General features: G+C 37.4%; 2 protein-coding genes and 1 long non-coding RNA gene across 3 annotated transcripts in view; 1 reads left to right on the top strand and 2 right to left on the bottom strand.

Annotated features, from left to right (window-relative positions):
• Positions 1–568: 568 nt before the first annotated feature.
• LOC135161353 (uncharacterized) overlaps positions 569–16,121 on the top strand; it is a 62,234-nt gene continuing 46,681 nt past the window's right edge. Inside the window, exon 1 of the mRNA XM_064118838.1 lies at positions 569–680. The gene's annotated coding sequence lies outside the window, so the exon portion shown is untranslated. The remainder of the gene's footprint in view (positions 681–16,121) is intronic.
• LOC135161366 (uncharacterized) lies at positions 3,247–4,443 on the bottom strand. Its single transcript, XR_010298769.1, has 3 exons — positions 4,261–4,443; positions 3,690–3,952; positions 3,247–3,618 (listed from the first exon to the last, which is right to left on the bottom strand). It is a non-coding gene; the product is annotated as an uncharacterized LOC135161366 (long non-coding RNA).
• Positions 9,707–13,806, bottom strand: LOC135161354 (cytochrome P450 18a1). Its single transcript, XM_064118839.1, has 5 exons — positions 13,003–13,806; positions 12,750–12,871; positions 12,242–12,671; positions 11,793–12,057; positions 9,707–11,530 (listed from the first exon to the last, which is right to left on the bottom strand). Exons 1-5 carry the CDS (start codon positions 13,373–13,375, stop codon positions 11,113–11,115), a joined length of 1,608 nt encoding a protein of 535 aa, XP_063974909.1. The 5' UTR covers positions 13,376–13,806; the 3' UTR covers positions 9,707–11,112.

The raw sequence follows: 16,121 nt of genomic DNA, 5'->3' as shown, positions 1-16,121 counted from the left end.
TCCGTCTGAGACAAAGAGGGGATCCAATGACACCATCGTATGAGTGAGTCATCCGATGATATGCGAAAACTGGTGGAAAAAGAAATTCAGTGGAGTCATCTTCAGTTTAACGTCGTTCCCTATTTTTTTTCGGGTTTTTTTTAGTTACGAAAAATCGTGGTGAATTTGGAGAGGGTTGTCCGACCGACCGGAAAGTCGGGTCCGATACCATCACGGGGATCTACCTGGTCGGGACTCGCTGTCGCCTCTCATTTATTTTCATTTTTTTTTTTTGGTTTGATTTTAGGATTTTTTTGGGTGGAATTTTTTAAAAATCTGGACTCGATTTTCGGTTCTGCAGGGAGGGTTGGAGTAACAAGTGAGGGGGGGGGGAGGTTTTGCTTGCCATTGGATTAGGGATGAAATTAGGGAAATGAGAATTTTCCTGGGAACGATTTTCCTGAGAAAACGCGAAATGCCCGATATTTTCACGGGAAATTGTGGTATTTTTGGAATAAACTGTTGGAAAAAAATGATTTTTCGAGGACAATCGAGAACTGATTTTCAGGATCTTTTTTATTGATTTCAGTATATGAGGAATGGCCAACAGTGGGCCGAGAGTCGGATGCCTCGCTTTGAATCACAGATATTTCCCTACAATGAATTATTCCATCGAAACTATTGAACAAGACGGAGTGACGGTGAGTCTAAAAATAATTGTTCCATTTTACTAAATTTGTCCCTCAGAGTACCTCAATCAATTTAAATACTTTCCATCGATCATTCGTGACCCCTAAATTTCACGCCAATTTCCCAATTGGGGAATTGGCGCGGTGAAACAAAGCTCTGGACATGGAAAAAAAAATTGGCCGAGGTATTGCACTCTCGACAGTTGTCGCCCTCGATTGACTCCGAAGGCAAACGAGACGAGAATCGCCAGCGAATAAGGTACCCTGAGTCCATTGCGTCATCACAGAGATAGCACCCACCGATGTCTCATTGAGATCGGTTTTTCTGTATCGATTTTTCGGGATTTTTCCAGCGACTCCATTGGTCTGGGCCTCGTGGTCCCACTGGATCTGTGTCAAACACCCCGAGGTGTTTATCTGTAGCTGGGGATCGTGTGCTCTGGGATCATATTTCCTCTCGCACTGCAGTTTTTTTAGATTTTCTCACTAGTGAGAGATTCGCGGTTCGTTGGCATCAGTTTTTGTTCTCGAGTTCGTTATCTTTCGCTCCGTTGCAATGAATTTTCAATCGTGATTTTTCAGTTTTCGGTGGGCAAATTTCGCCTGAGCTCAGACGAGAATCGGTTATTTTTATCCGTGGGAGACGTTGAAAGTCGCCCAGCTCTTGCCCAATCCTGCGGCCTCGACTGCACTCCGATACACATCCCGAATGACTATTGGTCAATTGAGAGGTAAAAATACATCCGTGGAGATGAAATAAGAGCGACTGGATTTATTTGAGGGGAGATTACCGACTTTTGAAAGTCGCATTTTTTTTTTAACAGATTTTTCATCTGTGGAATGCGCATCATCGAGAGAGGAATAGTTCAATAAAAATTGTCCGAAATTTCTGTAATTTAGGATTGTGATCAACAAACGAACAAACGTCCAATAAAAATTACGAAGGAGAACTCCGATAAAAAGTATAGAACGCTCCATAAAAATTACGAATTACGGAATTTTGAAATTATTTTTACTGAATATGTCTCTTCGTGGAGACAGAAGTTGAATAATGAATCATTAATTACGATAATTAAAGGGTAATAATAATTGGAGGGAACTTAAACTATTAAATTAAATTAAACTATACAAAAGTCTTGAAGTTGCTTTATCTGTTATTAAAAACTAATTATTAATCAGGACTTACGTTGAATTTTTCCGATGTCCACCAATTTTCCCCCAACAATTCTCCAAATCATCTCAAAATCATCTCTATCGCGTCAATAATTATCTCCAAAATTCCCCAGAACATCTCAACACTTCCCCCCAACCTCACCTCTCCCCCTAAAAACCCCCCCAATCCCCAAAATCCCCACCAATTTCCCCGACAACTTTCATTCCCCGTCCGACCAAACGTAAACTCCACTACTTGAGTCTCACACTGTCTCTCACCGAGGCTCCTCAAACCTTCAAAATAAATCAAACTATTTCCACATTTTTCCACTTAAAAACTTCAACCGAAGTTCATCAACCCGATCAAACATCTCAATGTTTGCCCAACCTTCAAGGACAAAGCACTAAATCAAATGTAATAAAAAAATGTTATAAATTTGTCAACAACCGGACAACCTTGAGCCCTTCAAAGATTTTCGCGTCGAGTTAATGACCGTTTCAATTCTCGTAACAATTAAATATCATTAATCCCGATCCCTCCCCCACCAGCAGAGCCTCCACCCCCTCATAATACCCCTCCATCCCTCACTCCCCCGCTCCAAATTAATTTCATTTACTTTAATTGCATTTGTATTGATTACGCCGATGCTTGAAGCGGCTGCGGTTATTGACTCGGATCACAAATCACGAAGTGAAGGACTCTCACTTTTATCGGGAGGGGGGAGGGCGGTCAAGAGAGACGGAGGGGAGGGGGGATGTGGAGGGGCGAGGGACGGAGAGGGGGGGACTCCTTGAAGGAACTCCCCGGTCGTCGTTCTGCTCTGCATCCGTGCGTGCGCCGAGCGCACGCGCACTCGCGCGCACTCGCGCGCGCGTTCGCGTTCGCGCGCTGCGGATTAACAGTTAGCACATCAAGGACGGGCCGTCGGCCTCACCCACCGCCACACGCCGCTGTCGTATCAAACATTAATTTCATCCTCTATCGTGTCTCCTCTACTCTAGCCAATAATAGGCGGTGACTAAGGTCGATTTATTTTTTTTTTCCATGTTGTTTTATTTTTTTTTTTAATGGGTAAATAGGTAGGCTCGTGTTGTGGGAATTTTCCGGTGTTGTAATTGCAAGATTGGGAAAATTATTCATGCAAAATTTTGCGAGTATGTTTTTTTGGGGATGAAGGGAGGGGGGATTTTGAAAAAAATGTTTTTGTTGTTTTATTTTTTTTTGTTTTATGAATAATTGGGTTAGTGATTTATTATTTGTTTTTAGTTATAGAATGAAATAAAGGGGGGTCGATGGTGGAGGTTACATTTTGAATTGTTTATGAAAATGGGACGCCTGGCAGATGTAAAACATCGTGTGTGTACAAGTAATATGCATAAAAGATAATATTATTACAGGAATTAAATATAGCCTAATGAAAAAATGAAGTATTACGAGATTCTTACAGTAAATGGTAACTTTATTTAATAAACATTTATTTACATGATATAAAAATTCGATATTAGTATCAAGTTGCCACAATTTAAATATTTTCATCTGTGGCTTCAATAATAGTTATATTCGATTTTTCCTCTGCCGGTATTACTGTGACGATTGGTCGATGATAACTAAAGTACGTTACAAAAGTATTGGATGAAACACCATCAAGATATCTCACAAATACAGCATCTATTGTTGTTCCATATTTGGTAGTAGATTCTTTTGGATCGTTATTGATTTGCCATTGAAATTCTTTTTGAAGAAATGTCATTAATGGCATTGATTCAGCTCTTGCAAAATTTACACTGAAATATGCAGCTAAAAATAATGGTAGTTTATGTTTATTCGCTTTAAGAATTATTGAACCTGTTTGACTATAAGGAAATAACCTTTCATGTAAAAATGAAATGAGATGATCCATTTTGTTATTAGGTGAAATGTATATTACAATCATAATTAATTCACTTCCGTCTTGTAGTTTAACATGTGAAGAACACACATTTCCAATAGATGCAATAGTTTAAAATAGTCTGGTACTATTCGATTAATAAAGTCTGACACAACATTGATAGTATGCCTTGTGTTTAACTGATCAGGGTGACGTCCAGTTTCAATAATAATATTTTGTGATCCTTCTGATGATTGTTGGGAACTGAAATATTTAAAACAATATGATATTGAAATACACAAAAAAAAAAAATTTAAGTGTGGCTTCAATATACTCATGAACTCAAATCTTAGTTAATTATTGCAATATATGACTAAAGATTTGCAAGTATAAATTTTATTAATAAATTTTTCTATATTAATTCCTTCATGAATAATAAAAGAATCCTTAATTGAAGATAATATTAATATAATTTATATAAATTATTAATATGATTAATATGAATATAATTAATTAAATATAAAAATATAATAATTACATTTATGGAGACTTGAAAAATACGATCTACTTACTGATGACTTGGTAGTATACCATAGTGTAGTTTCACTTTCTTTGCACAAGGTTGATCACTTTGATCTTCTGAGTTATCACTGTCACACATATTTTATTGTCAAAAATTAAAATGAAAAATTAAATAAAACGCAGGTTATGTGTACCGTAGTAAACAACAACGTCGAACTGAGTGAGAAGCCACGCCGTACACTCTACTAAACAGAATATAGATAGGCATACCTTAGTATAGCCTGGCGAATGCTCGCCACGGCAAGTATCGCCAGGCCAACGATTCAGTTTAGGGGTGCGCCTATAGATGTTTCACATCAAAATTAATTTCTGGTGGGATTTAATGGGTCTTTGGACGATTTGTATTACGTTCATTCTGGGGTTTCCAATGGAGATCGGAAAACATTTTTATGGGGGAAAGTCTGAGAAAATTGGAGTAATGTGAGTCATCAGGTTCAGGGTGTTGTATCTCTTATTGTCATTTAAGTTAGTTCCATTGAGGGACCGAACCAGTGCGGTGGTGCCTTTCCGAGGGTGTGATAAAAGAATTAAAATATTTATTCACAAGTTTTCATCATTCAAAATTGCCCATTTCCATTAGAAGAAAAATTATAAGATTTAGAATTATAAAAACTCCAGGAATTTAAATGTTTATGAAAATATAAAATGATATGATTTGTTCAAAAATGATATTTTTAACGCATTTTTTAGATTTTTTTCAGTATTTTAAGTCAAGAAAAAATTAATATTGAATCAAAATTAATAATAATTAATATTTAATAATCATTTTTATTGTCATACAATATTAATTATTTCTATGTTATCTTGGGTCAAAAAAAATCAGGTAAATTTTAGTCCGCTTTTTCATTTTATTAAAGCCTTTCAACAAAAAAAATCCTCGTCCGCCCGGAGGGGCATTTAAAAATCCCAAGGACCTGACATTCCCATTATTGTCCCCATTTCACCATAAATCTGCGAACGGTGCATCCTCCTCGAGTGGTCCACGGCCTTGTACATTTTTTTTATCCTCCACGTGCGACCATTGCCATCAATTTTGCATTGAAAAAAAAAAATGTTAAAAATATCGAGGTGAAGGAGAAAAATAATCCCATTCATTCCTCCATCTTCTTTATTTCATTTTATCGCCGAGTGGAATATTTCAAGATGTTTCGTTAACCTACAGAATGACACTGAATAATCCATGACATGTAATTGCATCAGGAAATATCGATCGATAAATATTCATCGATTTTTTATTCCAATGTGTCCTCGGTATTTAGTAATCGCGGTGATTATTTCGTGTAAAAGTGGTGAATTTTTGGGGATTTCCCCGAGTACAAAATTCACTCTTTCGTCTCTGAAAATATTTTTTATTGCGGTAGGACCCCGAATATATAAAAAAGAGGCAAAATTTTATTATTCACTTTTCTCAGTTACATTTGGCGAGCAGAAGTGGACATGAGATTAGAAACAAAAACCTTTTGGGGGGTGGAAATGTTCTGCTCCCCAAGGCCCAAAATAAGGCTCTACTATCTTCAAGTTTAGTCTCTCTTGACAATCCGTAGAGCAACGTACCTCTTGGGTAAAGTAGAGTCACTAATTATTCATAGAGAATAAACGATAATGAGCGAAAATTCAAGCTGAAGTCTTATTTATTTTAATAATCCCATAATCCAATAAAAAGGATTCGGAAAAAAATTTTTTTCACTTCGTATCACCGAGGAGACATGATTGCACCGATGAGTGCCGTCAGTTGCTTTCTTTTTTTTTTTTCGAAAATGAAAAATGAAGAAAAAATGTCTGACCAACAGGTTTAAGAATGCGCAAGGAATAATCCCACGACAAAAATGCAACCTCTCTCGTCGGATTGAGAGTCACGAAAATACCAATGACCGTCCGTAAACTAGAGATGAATAATCAATCTAGAGGCTGATCAACGGTGCTAGTCCCCTTGTTTCCACAGGTACCATCCAACCTTTCACTCGATTGAAAATGAGGGAAAAAATATATATATATATTCACTGACAAATGAGTGATTGTCTTGGGATTTTAAATGTCTCAGTGTAATTATTCTCAAGCTGATTATAATCGTGATGATAATTAATTGAGTTGTCGACACGAGGATACATCAATGGGTTCAACTTTAGCATACCAGTTCTTATCTGACAACAGAGTGCACATATGGGTGTGTAGATTATCGTTTGTCCTTCGATTAGTTCATCGGCTTTATGCCCCATTCCATCGGTAATTTACTAATCGTAAACATTCCTCTGGTCTTAATCGACATTTTTTTTATCTTCATCTTTGAGGTGTACATATGTGGCTGATTGGGGACATTGGAAAGGAGGCGAAACAGTTTGTATTCAGTCTTGAAAAACAAAAATGATTTTTTTCAATTTTCAAAAACAAAAATGATTTTTTTCAATTTTCAAAAACAACAATGATTTATTTCAATTTTTTTTTATTTATTTGGGGAAGATTTGGAGTGGAAAATCGGTAGTTCGAAGGGTCTCTGAGTTTGGGTGTTGCCCGAGAGGATGTCAGTTGATGTTTTTCGAAAATAAATTTGAAATCGGTCAATCTATTGGTCAGAGATAAATAAAGAATTAATTTGCCACAGTTCCATCAATTTTATTAAATAATCGTGGCATTCGAAATGGACTCATTTACTAACAGATTCGGTTTTTTCAATTCGATTGAAAAAGAAACAGAAAAATAGAAAAATTTAACAAGTAAATTGTAATAAAACTGATTATAATATGTAATTTTCTGAAAAATTTTTGTTCGTTCAGAAAAATTTCGCGACAGTTTCTTAAACTTTCAGAAAAATTATGGAAAAATGATTCCTTATTACCGATATATATTACGTGATATGTTTCGTAATTTTTACAAGATATTTCTCTCCCTGTTGGAGGCAAATTAATTTTCATTTTTAAAAATCGTTTTCAGGATAATCGTTTATAATTAATGATAAACATTTACAAGACGAATGTCTGGTTTTCGTAAATTCGGTGATAGATGTTTGTCGTGCTCTTGAAAGGCAAAAAAATTATTAAAAATTTGGATGGATTACCGATTTTAAAAAAATATTGGTTTCCGCATGGAAAAGTTGCTATTGGGTGGGTAATGGCAATGGGCGCCTTACCAACAGCCTTCGATCATGAGGAAGAGATTTTTTACGGAATCGTAAATGCCGATGAACTCGGGATCCTTCGGACGAGAGCACAATCACTCTGGGGCGACCTTTTCGGCTCGGGTGCCATTCTTTTTTATTATGCATTGATTTTTTTGATTGTGGTGGTAGTAATATCGGTTTTAACATGCCCGTGTTGCATATTCCCTTCGGGAGCAAGCAATTTTTTTATAAAAATGTCAGAATTATTGTTCGGAGAAGAGTGAAATCAACCAATTTACCCCTGAAATTGCATTTTAATTCTCAATTAAAGGGAGATAAAATTAATTGAAGCAGAAATATTTACGTTTAAGAGCAAATCGTACCAGCGATTTCGTTGAAAATTCAATAAATTAGTGTTTTTCACTGAACAAATCATTAATTATTCAAACTTACCGCTAAAATCGTGGAGTACGTTCAACTGAATATTGAACAGATAAAATATTCTTATGGTAAAAAAATATTTTACTCGGCATTTTCTGTTCCCAAATTTCCTGTTTCATTAAATATCCATATTACTTATTTTCAATTAAATGAAATTGGATTGAACTGCTTTGTTCACAACTCCATTTTTTCGTGCCTCTCACTTTGCCGCAGACCAGCCTCCCATGAATTTTAAATAAATAAATGAATAAATTAGTCCACTCTCGTTCGGGTGAGAGCAATATTTCGTACAATCTGCATGAACGACAAATCCGTCAAATTGTTTTTTTATTATTAAAGTCATTACACAAGAGAGTTTCCTCCACCAAAGCCAACAGAATCGCTCCGATTGGCCTTGTCCCGTCTCCCAGGCAATTGTATTTTCGGACGTTCACTTGCCCGCCGAAAATGAAAAACATCGCTGAACACACCTCGAGGCAATTCAGCTAAGAAAATAAAAAAAAAAAAAAAAGTCCATAAAAAAAACCGATAAGTGGAATAAAAAATTAATGCTATCGGAGTACGTGTGAAGGCAAAAATAATAACGATATCGCAAGGACTGGTTGAGTATTTAACGTACGAATCGTTGATGATTTTTCGTTTTAACGATGAAAATATATAACCGATTGGGCCCATGAAACTTTGGCTCGTGAAAAAAAAAAAAAAAAAATTTACGTAACACCCCGTACATTTTCGGGCCATTTGGCTTTCGTGTCATTAACCTTTATGTCGTTATACACCGGGTACCAGGCCCATATTTCGTTAGAAACCAAGAACACCGAGTTTCTCTTATGTAAGTAGCACGTGGTTTTCTGTACATTTTAACATTGTACATTTTACCATCGATAAATACAAGAGCTTTTCCCCTCTCGTTTCCGGGATTAATATCACAATTTCTTGCAACATTTTTTTTATTTCTTTTCACGGATCACTCGCCGAGAATTTTGATACCACAGTGACATGACTGGACTCACGATAATCATATCACTGACTTCTGCCGTAAACATGCAATTAATTATACTAATTCTTGGGAAAACCACTCTCGTATCATTTTATCTCGTACGGCCAAAAATATTCTTCAGAGTAATAACAATTAATTATGAGGAAAAAAATTATAATTATGTCGATCAAATTTTTCCGATGAGAATATAAAACCAATTTTCGAATGGGAATTTCGGGAATTTTATTGTCAAAAATAAACGTGATTGGTAAAATTATATATTTTTTTTTTCAACTCACTGATTATTGAACTCTTGCGGGGTGAACTTTCGAATGGAGATAAATATTCGAGAAATTACAGAAAAAATTGTTTATTTGAACTTTCATTTTTCGAAGTTGTAAAGTTGTTTGTTATTAATTCTGTTTTTTTAATTTCCATTAATTTATTTGAAAATCTAATAAAACAATTTTGAAGTACAGAAATAGACATTTTATTTCACTAGTTTTTCCACCACTTTATTTATACTTTTTTTACGAAATTGTGTCAATAACTTCGTGAATGGGGCGACGAAATATTTAAGTTTGGCTGATAGCTGTCTAATTTGAGACCTATAGGTCGACAAGTTCCTGACAGCTACATCTCAAAAATAGTTTCCTTTCTAAATATATATTGAGAACAATTTAAGCAATTCAGTGCCCTTTGATACCCTAGAAATACCAATATATCCTAATGAATTCCGATGATTTTTGCAATTCCCCAAGCATCTGACAATGGAAAGAAAATCATGAGAAATGTTTCATTGCCGGAATGTTCATTGAATGATGGAGAAAGAGAAAGCTAGTTCAGCAAGTTCATTATCCAAAGAAATAAAAGGAAAGGGACCAGGTATTTTCCAAATAATCCCCCCAAATTCCCTCAAAAATAAACTTCAAAAATAGTTTTTATTTTGTATAAAAAACGTTATATATTAAATAACATCGTGACATACAGGGTACACCATATATGAACACATTCTGGACTTAAATATTTTAAAAAATCTGATAATCCGAGAAAAGTGACTCCACAATTCTCACTGACGATTCCATTAAAAATATCTCAGCACTAGTAATCTACAATTTTTTTTCACCTACAATCGCCTTAAACAATTCCTAATATCTTAAACAATTTAATTTAGAAAATTACCTCCTGAATTTGTGTTAATTTTGCATGACAAGACATTTTCTGTCTTGCTCTCGTTAGTCTCTCAAAAATCGCATTACTTCTTTCCCTCATTCACAAAGAATCCAGTGAACAAATCACGAGATAACACCACCAGACTCACGAGAGTCTGATCAGCGACCTCGCAAGGAGGGGGATAAGACCATTGGTCAGCGAACTAAAAAGACTGTTGAACCTGAGGTAATGATAATTTCAAATCTAACAAAAACACAAAATCATTTTTCCACGTACAACGGGGTTGACGAACCTCTGCGTGTGAAGATTTCAATTTTTCCAATAATTAAAAAAATTCAAAGTAAAACGAACAACGAGAGGAATTCACCCATGTCAAACAATTGTATTTTTATTTCAAAAGAGCAATTAAAATGGCACCTTGCGAGGTAACACTTGACAATTGTTTGTCACCAGTTAATTTCTCTAATTGTTAAGGCACATTAAAAGTGCAATCATTAGCGTATAAAATTATGAACAAACTCAGTGTAATTCGGATCAGTCTTATACTAGTTGTCACTTCAAATTGACAACAATATCCAAATAACCAGTCACACAAAAATACCTCACACATTCCAATAGTACAAATAAATTTTACAACTCACACAGACCTATGTACAGATAGTAAAGACAGAAAAAAAAATTGAATGATTATTTACAGAAGACCGCAAACACTAACGCAAATGACTGCTGATGTAACCCTAATGTATGAATAAATTACAGTGACATCTCCCCGGGTAAGGAATTATAAATAAATAATATGGCGGCGGGATATAAAACGGGGTGCTTAAATTTTGGTGTTTGCTTTGTACTTTTTTCTTTCCATTATTTCAATCCTCAATCATCGCCACACAATTTAATCATCTCTTAACCACATTACCAACTCCGATATGTATATAACCATCGAATCATTTCCGAATTCAATCGAAATTGAAATAACAAATCACTCGTCAATCGCCCAAAAGATCAACCTCACCAACAAATCCCCTAAATTTGTTGATTTGGTTTAAAATCAACGTCTTTTGGGTATGACAATCGCCCCATGACCTAAGGCCCTGATAATTCTGGTTAAGTCTTTTCAAAGTGAATAGAAAAGTCCCAAAATCATCGTCCACCGTCTCAATGAGACCCGAAATTTCTCAGTGGACTAGAAATATCTGGTGTACAATCAGCGGTATCAAGATGCCGCTGTTGAAAACAAACTTTGAATGGATCAGGTGTTACAGTAACGCCAGCATTGCCCCTGAGACTGGGCAGTGAATCGCCCTCCGGTAATTGTATATGAAATTTATGAAGTAGAGAACTGAAGAAGAGAAATAATTCCATACGTGCAAGTACATCACCGAGACACATTCGTCTACCAACGCCAAAGGGCATGAAGTACTCGGGTCTCGTTACCTTGCCCTCCGTGGAAAGAAATCTAGTTGGTCTGAATTCTTCTGGTTCAGCCCATAATTCAGGATCCATGTGAACAGCATGAAGCAGGGGAACAATTTGTGCGCCTGCTGGTATTTTAAATCCATTCAACATGACATCACTGCAATCAGATTAATAGAAAACGTTCAATTAATTTTCCCATAATTATTTCACTGATAATTATTCGAGATACATAAGTGTGTCATTGACCTGGGCCCATGTTACCAAGGTATATCCGAATAAGTCTCACAGTGGGCCCGATTACTTTCACTTTTACTTTTGGCAATTATACATTTTACGATAACGGGCCCCCGGAGCTCCACCGACATAACGAAAAATTTGGAGGAGAAATAAAAAAAAAATGGAAAATGGAATTCACTTACCGAGTTGTTGCGTGTGTTGTGCCAAGTGGTACAATACTAGATCGCCTCATCACCTCGAGAATAGTGGCTTCGGTGACCGGTAAGAAGGGAAGATCCTCGAGACCTGGCATTCTTGATCTACCAACGACCTGATCTAGCTCCTCCTGCACAGCCTTAGCAGCTTCTGGATGATGAAGCATTTGAATCACAGCCCATTCTAGTGTTGTCTTCACCGTTTCCATTCCAGCTGAGAAAAGATCGCCGAGAATCTGCTGCATCTGGCGATCTGAGCATCCAAAGTCAATGGACAATTAGAAAGGCGAATCGGAGGATTGATCAATCGAATTAACTCATTGTCCGAAGATCAACGGACAATTAGAAAGGCAAATCGAAGGATCGATTAGCCGATCAATTCACTTGGAAAATCGTATTTATTTATTGTCTGGAGATATTTCATTATCAAAACTCACCGTGATTTTTTCCCTGAAAGAGAGCAGCATCTCTGCCCTCAGCTTTGGCCCTCTCGATCTCCAACAAATAAGTATCAACAAGATCTCGGATATTTTTCTCATCAAACGTCGCTCTGTGCTCATCAACAGTCTCCTGGAAGAATTCCGCCATTTCCGCTCGATTTCCCGCTATTTTGTCCCGAATTTTTCGCAAACCCGGCAGATACTTCATTATCGGTATGAAGTTGACGCAGTAAATGCTTCCGAATAATTTGAATCCCTCGTCAACGAGCTCCATGAATCTTCGGAATTTAGCATCGCCGTGACGAAATCTCATGCTCATTATTATGGAGCAGATCACATTGCTTATCGACATTCCCAGTGATGGTGATAAGTCAGTCGGTGCACCACGTTTTTGGGACAGCGAACGAATCAGAACGTCAACCTCACGCTGCCAAAAACATTGACATCATTAGAAAGCCCCCAACATCATCCGTATCCTCATTAAAAATCCTGTTTAATTACTCACGTTTATCCTAGTCTCCATTGTCTTCTTTCCATTTCCAAGATATGTCATTCCAAAGTTCCTCAATTTTTCGTGAAGAAACTTCCTCTGGTCCTTCCACATCGCCCCCTCAGCATTGATAATCCCTGCAAATCAAGGATCACCGCACGATTAAACAGGAAGAATCACTCGTTGATGGCACAAATTCAATGAATAAAAATCCATAAAATTCATGACATCAGCTCTGACAAATGAAATGAAAAAAAATTCAACTCACCATATCCTCCCAAAATATTCATAAACTCGCTGTGAGGCCTTCCGGAAAACTCTTCCCGCCTAAAAGTATCTCTAATCGTCCTGTAGTCGCTGAGTACCACCACAATTTTAGTTCCCAACCTCGCACAGAACATTGAACCGTATTTTTTAGCGAGCCCTCCAAACTGAAGATGAAGATCACCTTTGATAAACGGCAGATAACCGAGAATGGGAAAGCCCCAGGGTCCTGGTGGTAGACTTATGATGTACTTGAACCACTGAATGGTCCTTACGACACCAAGAGCACACAGAAAAACGATAATACTGTATATCAAATCTGGTCTCATTCCACTCAAAATACTCCAGATCCCCTGGACAATCAATTCCACCAGCATTTTGATAATTTTTTTTCTTTCAATCGTTAACGTCAACGATAATAATTCACAAATTATATGTGACTATTGACAGCCAGTGGTGTGACAATTATCGTCAATATTTTTCAATGTTAATGGGAAATTATTGATGCTCGAGTGCAATTATTGATCATGCAATAATGTTTGTTACAACGCGACAGTGTTTGCTGACAGATGACACAGTCAAGTGACGAATCCACCTAGCGCGCTGTCGTACATGCCACGAGAAGAATTGAGTGTATACTAACATACACCTTCTTGTCCTTGCCTGTCTTATATAGTGACTCATCAGCCAGTGGGGCTGCGTGGGGCTGCGTGAAGCTGCGTGGGGTGGGGCGGACTTGGGAGGATGAATGTGCATGTGCCAGCAGAGAGCAAGTCAACAGGTTCGCACGAGTATGGGTCGAGAGGGGTGGGGAGGGATGGGAATATCGGATCGGGAAGGAAGAGGAGGGTATCGCTGCGACAATATACGATTTTTGGGGGAATTTTTTTATTTTTTTTTTAATGGGTGGGTGGAAGGGGGAAGGGGGAAGCCCGGTGGTAATGGCGATGGGTTTTTTTTTTTGAATGGGAGATTTTTTATACGTTTTTTTTATGGGGGATTTAGCGGCGGTGGATTGTTGGTTGATTGAGTGATTAATTAATTTGAGATTATTGATATTTTTGAATTTATTTGGCAGGAGAGTGGTTGAAGGGAATTTTCAGGGCTTTCAGGGGAGATTGATGGGAAAATTGAGGTGATTAGCGAATTTGGTAGTTTATTTATTTAATGAGACGGGCAGGCGGGAGGGGGGATATCTGATCAGGAAGGGCGAGGGAGGGGGGGGGGCGGTATTGGTGGGGTAATGTACGATTTTTGGGGGAATTTTTGGACTGGGAAGGGAAGGGGGGACGGGCGATAATGGCGATAGATTGTTGTGGAGTGAGAGGTTTTTCCTATTTTTTATGGCGTTTTAATTAATTAATTAATTATTCAGGTGATTAGTCATTATTAGATTTTTTTTCGAATTTATTTGCAAGAAGAATAGTTGAATTGAATTTTTGTGAGATTTCAGATGAGACTGATGAGAATTTGGTTATTAATTTATTTCATGAGTTTTTAACGATTTGGAAATTTATAAATTTTGCGTAACGTCCGCTCGTAGCTTTCCACATATTTTCAATACTTTTCATGCGCGTACTACTTCAAAAATTAAAATTTGCAGACAACATTGATCATTTTAGTTAATTAAAGCAAATTTTATTGATTATTTTTCCCACCCAAATTTCAGCCAATAGAATTGCACCATTTGTTGATATTTTGTATAGCCTACCTCGAATATCAGCGATAATTTTTTGAATATTTTGGTAAACAAACGACACTTAACCAAATAAACCCCTTTTCATGTCATGGCACAATTCTCTTGGCCGAAATTTGGATAGGAAAAATAATCCCCTGAATACCACTCGAGCTTCAAAATTATAGAATATTTCCCTCTAGGTTCCCTGCATACAAATGAAGTCGTCAAGTTTTTCAGGAAAAATCACTCGTGCTTCGCACTCGTGATTTTTTAGCCTGAAAAACTTGACTCCTTCATTTGTTTGCAACGAATCTATCGGGAAATATTCGATAATTTTGAACCACTTGTGGTATTATATGTGAATAAAAATTAAGTTATCGATCGCATTCTCAACGAAATAAAAAAAATCTCGAAAATTTCCCAGTCATTTTCCCCGACGGGCCGTCGTCCGTGTATTCGAAAACAAACCAATGAATGAATGAAGGACCTGTTGAATAGCCCGAGGAGTGGGGGGTGAAAAGGATAGGAGAGCGGCGTAGGAAGAGGGATGCCAGTGGAATCAGTGAACGAGGGCGGGTCCTCTCCGACATTCGCTTTATGAGCCACAAGACGGTGATCGTCGTCAGGGGGAGGGATATTCAGGTAGACATGGACACAATCCGGGTGTTCGGTCAGCGGTGGGGGAGGTGATGGTCCGGGGCATGTCTTCGGTGAGTCCAAGAGGCAATCGAGAAATCGAAGGAGAAGGTGATGCCACAAGATCGTCTCGGGAAAGCCCTCAATCGATTGACGATTACGAGTCATGAATCGCGATTAATATTCTATCGATGTCAATCGGTTTTTCCTCGTAGTGGCGCGCAGATGCCGATTTTCCTCGTACGGTATTTGGTATTCAGTCGCTGATGCAGTCGTCCGGGGATTGAGGCAGGTCAGATTTTTTTATTCTCGTGCGAAGGATTTTTTGGATAATTTTTTGACGGTCGGGAGAGGGGGAAAGGGACATTTTCCAGGTGAATGGGCGGATAATTGTGGCGAGACGCCAAGAAAAGCGAGGTAGAGTGCCTGAATCTCGTCTGGATATCGCGGGTCAATGATCCCGATTCATTCTTGTCTCGATTGGTGATGAATTTTAGCGGCGAGGGGGAGCGGGGATTTCAGGAATTCTTGATTATCGCACGTAGCGAGATGATTTAAATGAATGGATTTATTAAAATAGCTCGTGATTACCATTTTATGACAGCGTGAACTTGATGTTTCGGTTATTCTCGGTTTATAATTTTCATTTGTCTCTACATTTATAGGGAACTGATATAATTTTTTTACTGTATCACATTGGGACAATTTATTTAGTTACGTGAAATGATTTTTCGTTGATTGATAATGATTTTATTAATCCATATAAACCGTTTTATTCCAATCAGTTGACGGTCTCATTATTATTGACA

Source organism: Diachasmimorpha longicaudata, chromosome 4, assembly GCF_034640455.1.
Source record: "Diachasmimorpha longicaudata isolate KC_UGA_2023 chromosome 4, iyDiaLong2, whole genome shotgun sequence".
NCBI classification, from domain to species: Eukaryota; Metazoa; Arthropoda; class Insecta; order Hymenoptera; family Braconidae; genus Diachasmimorpha; species Diachasmimorpha longicaudata.
Note: the sequence above shows the minus strand (reverse complement) of the source record. Positions and strands in the feature narration are given on the sequence as shown.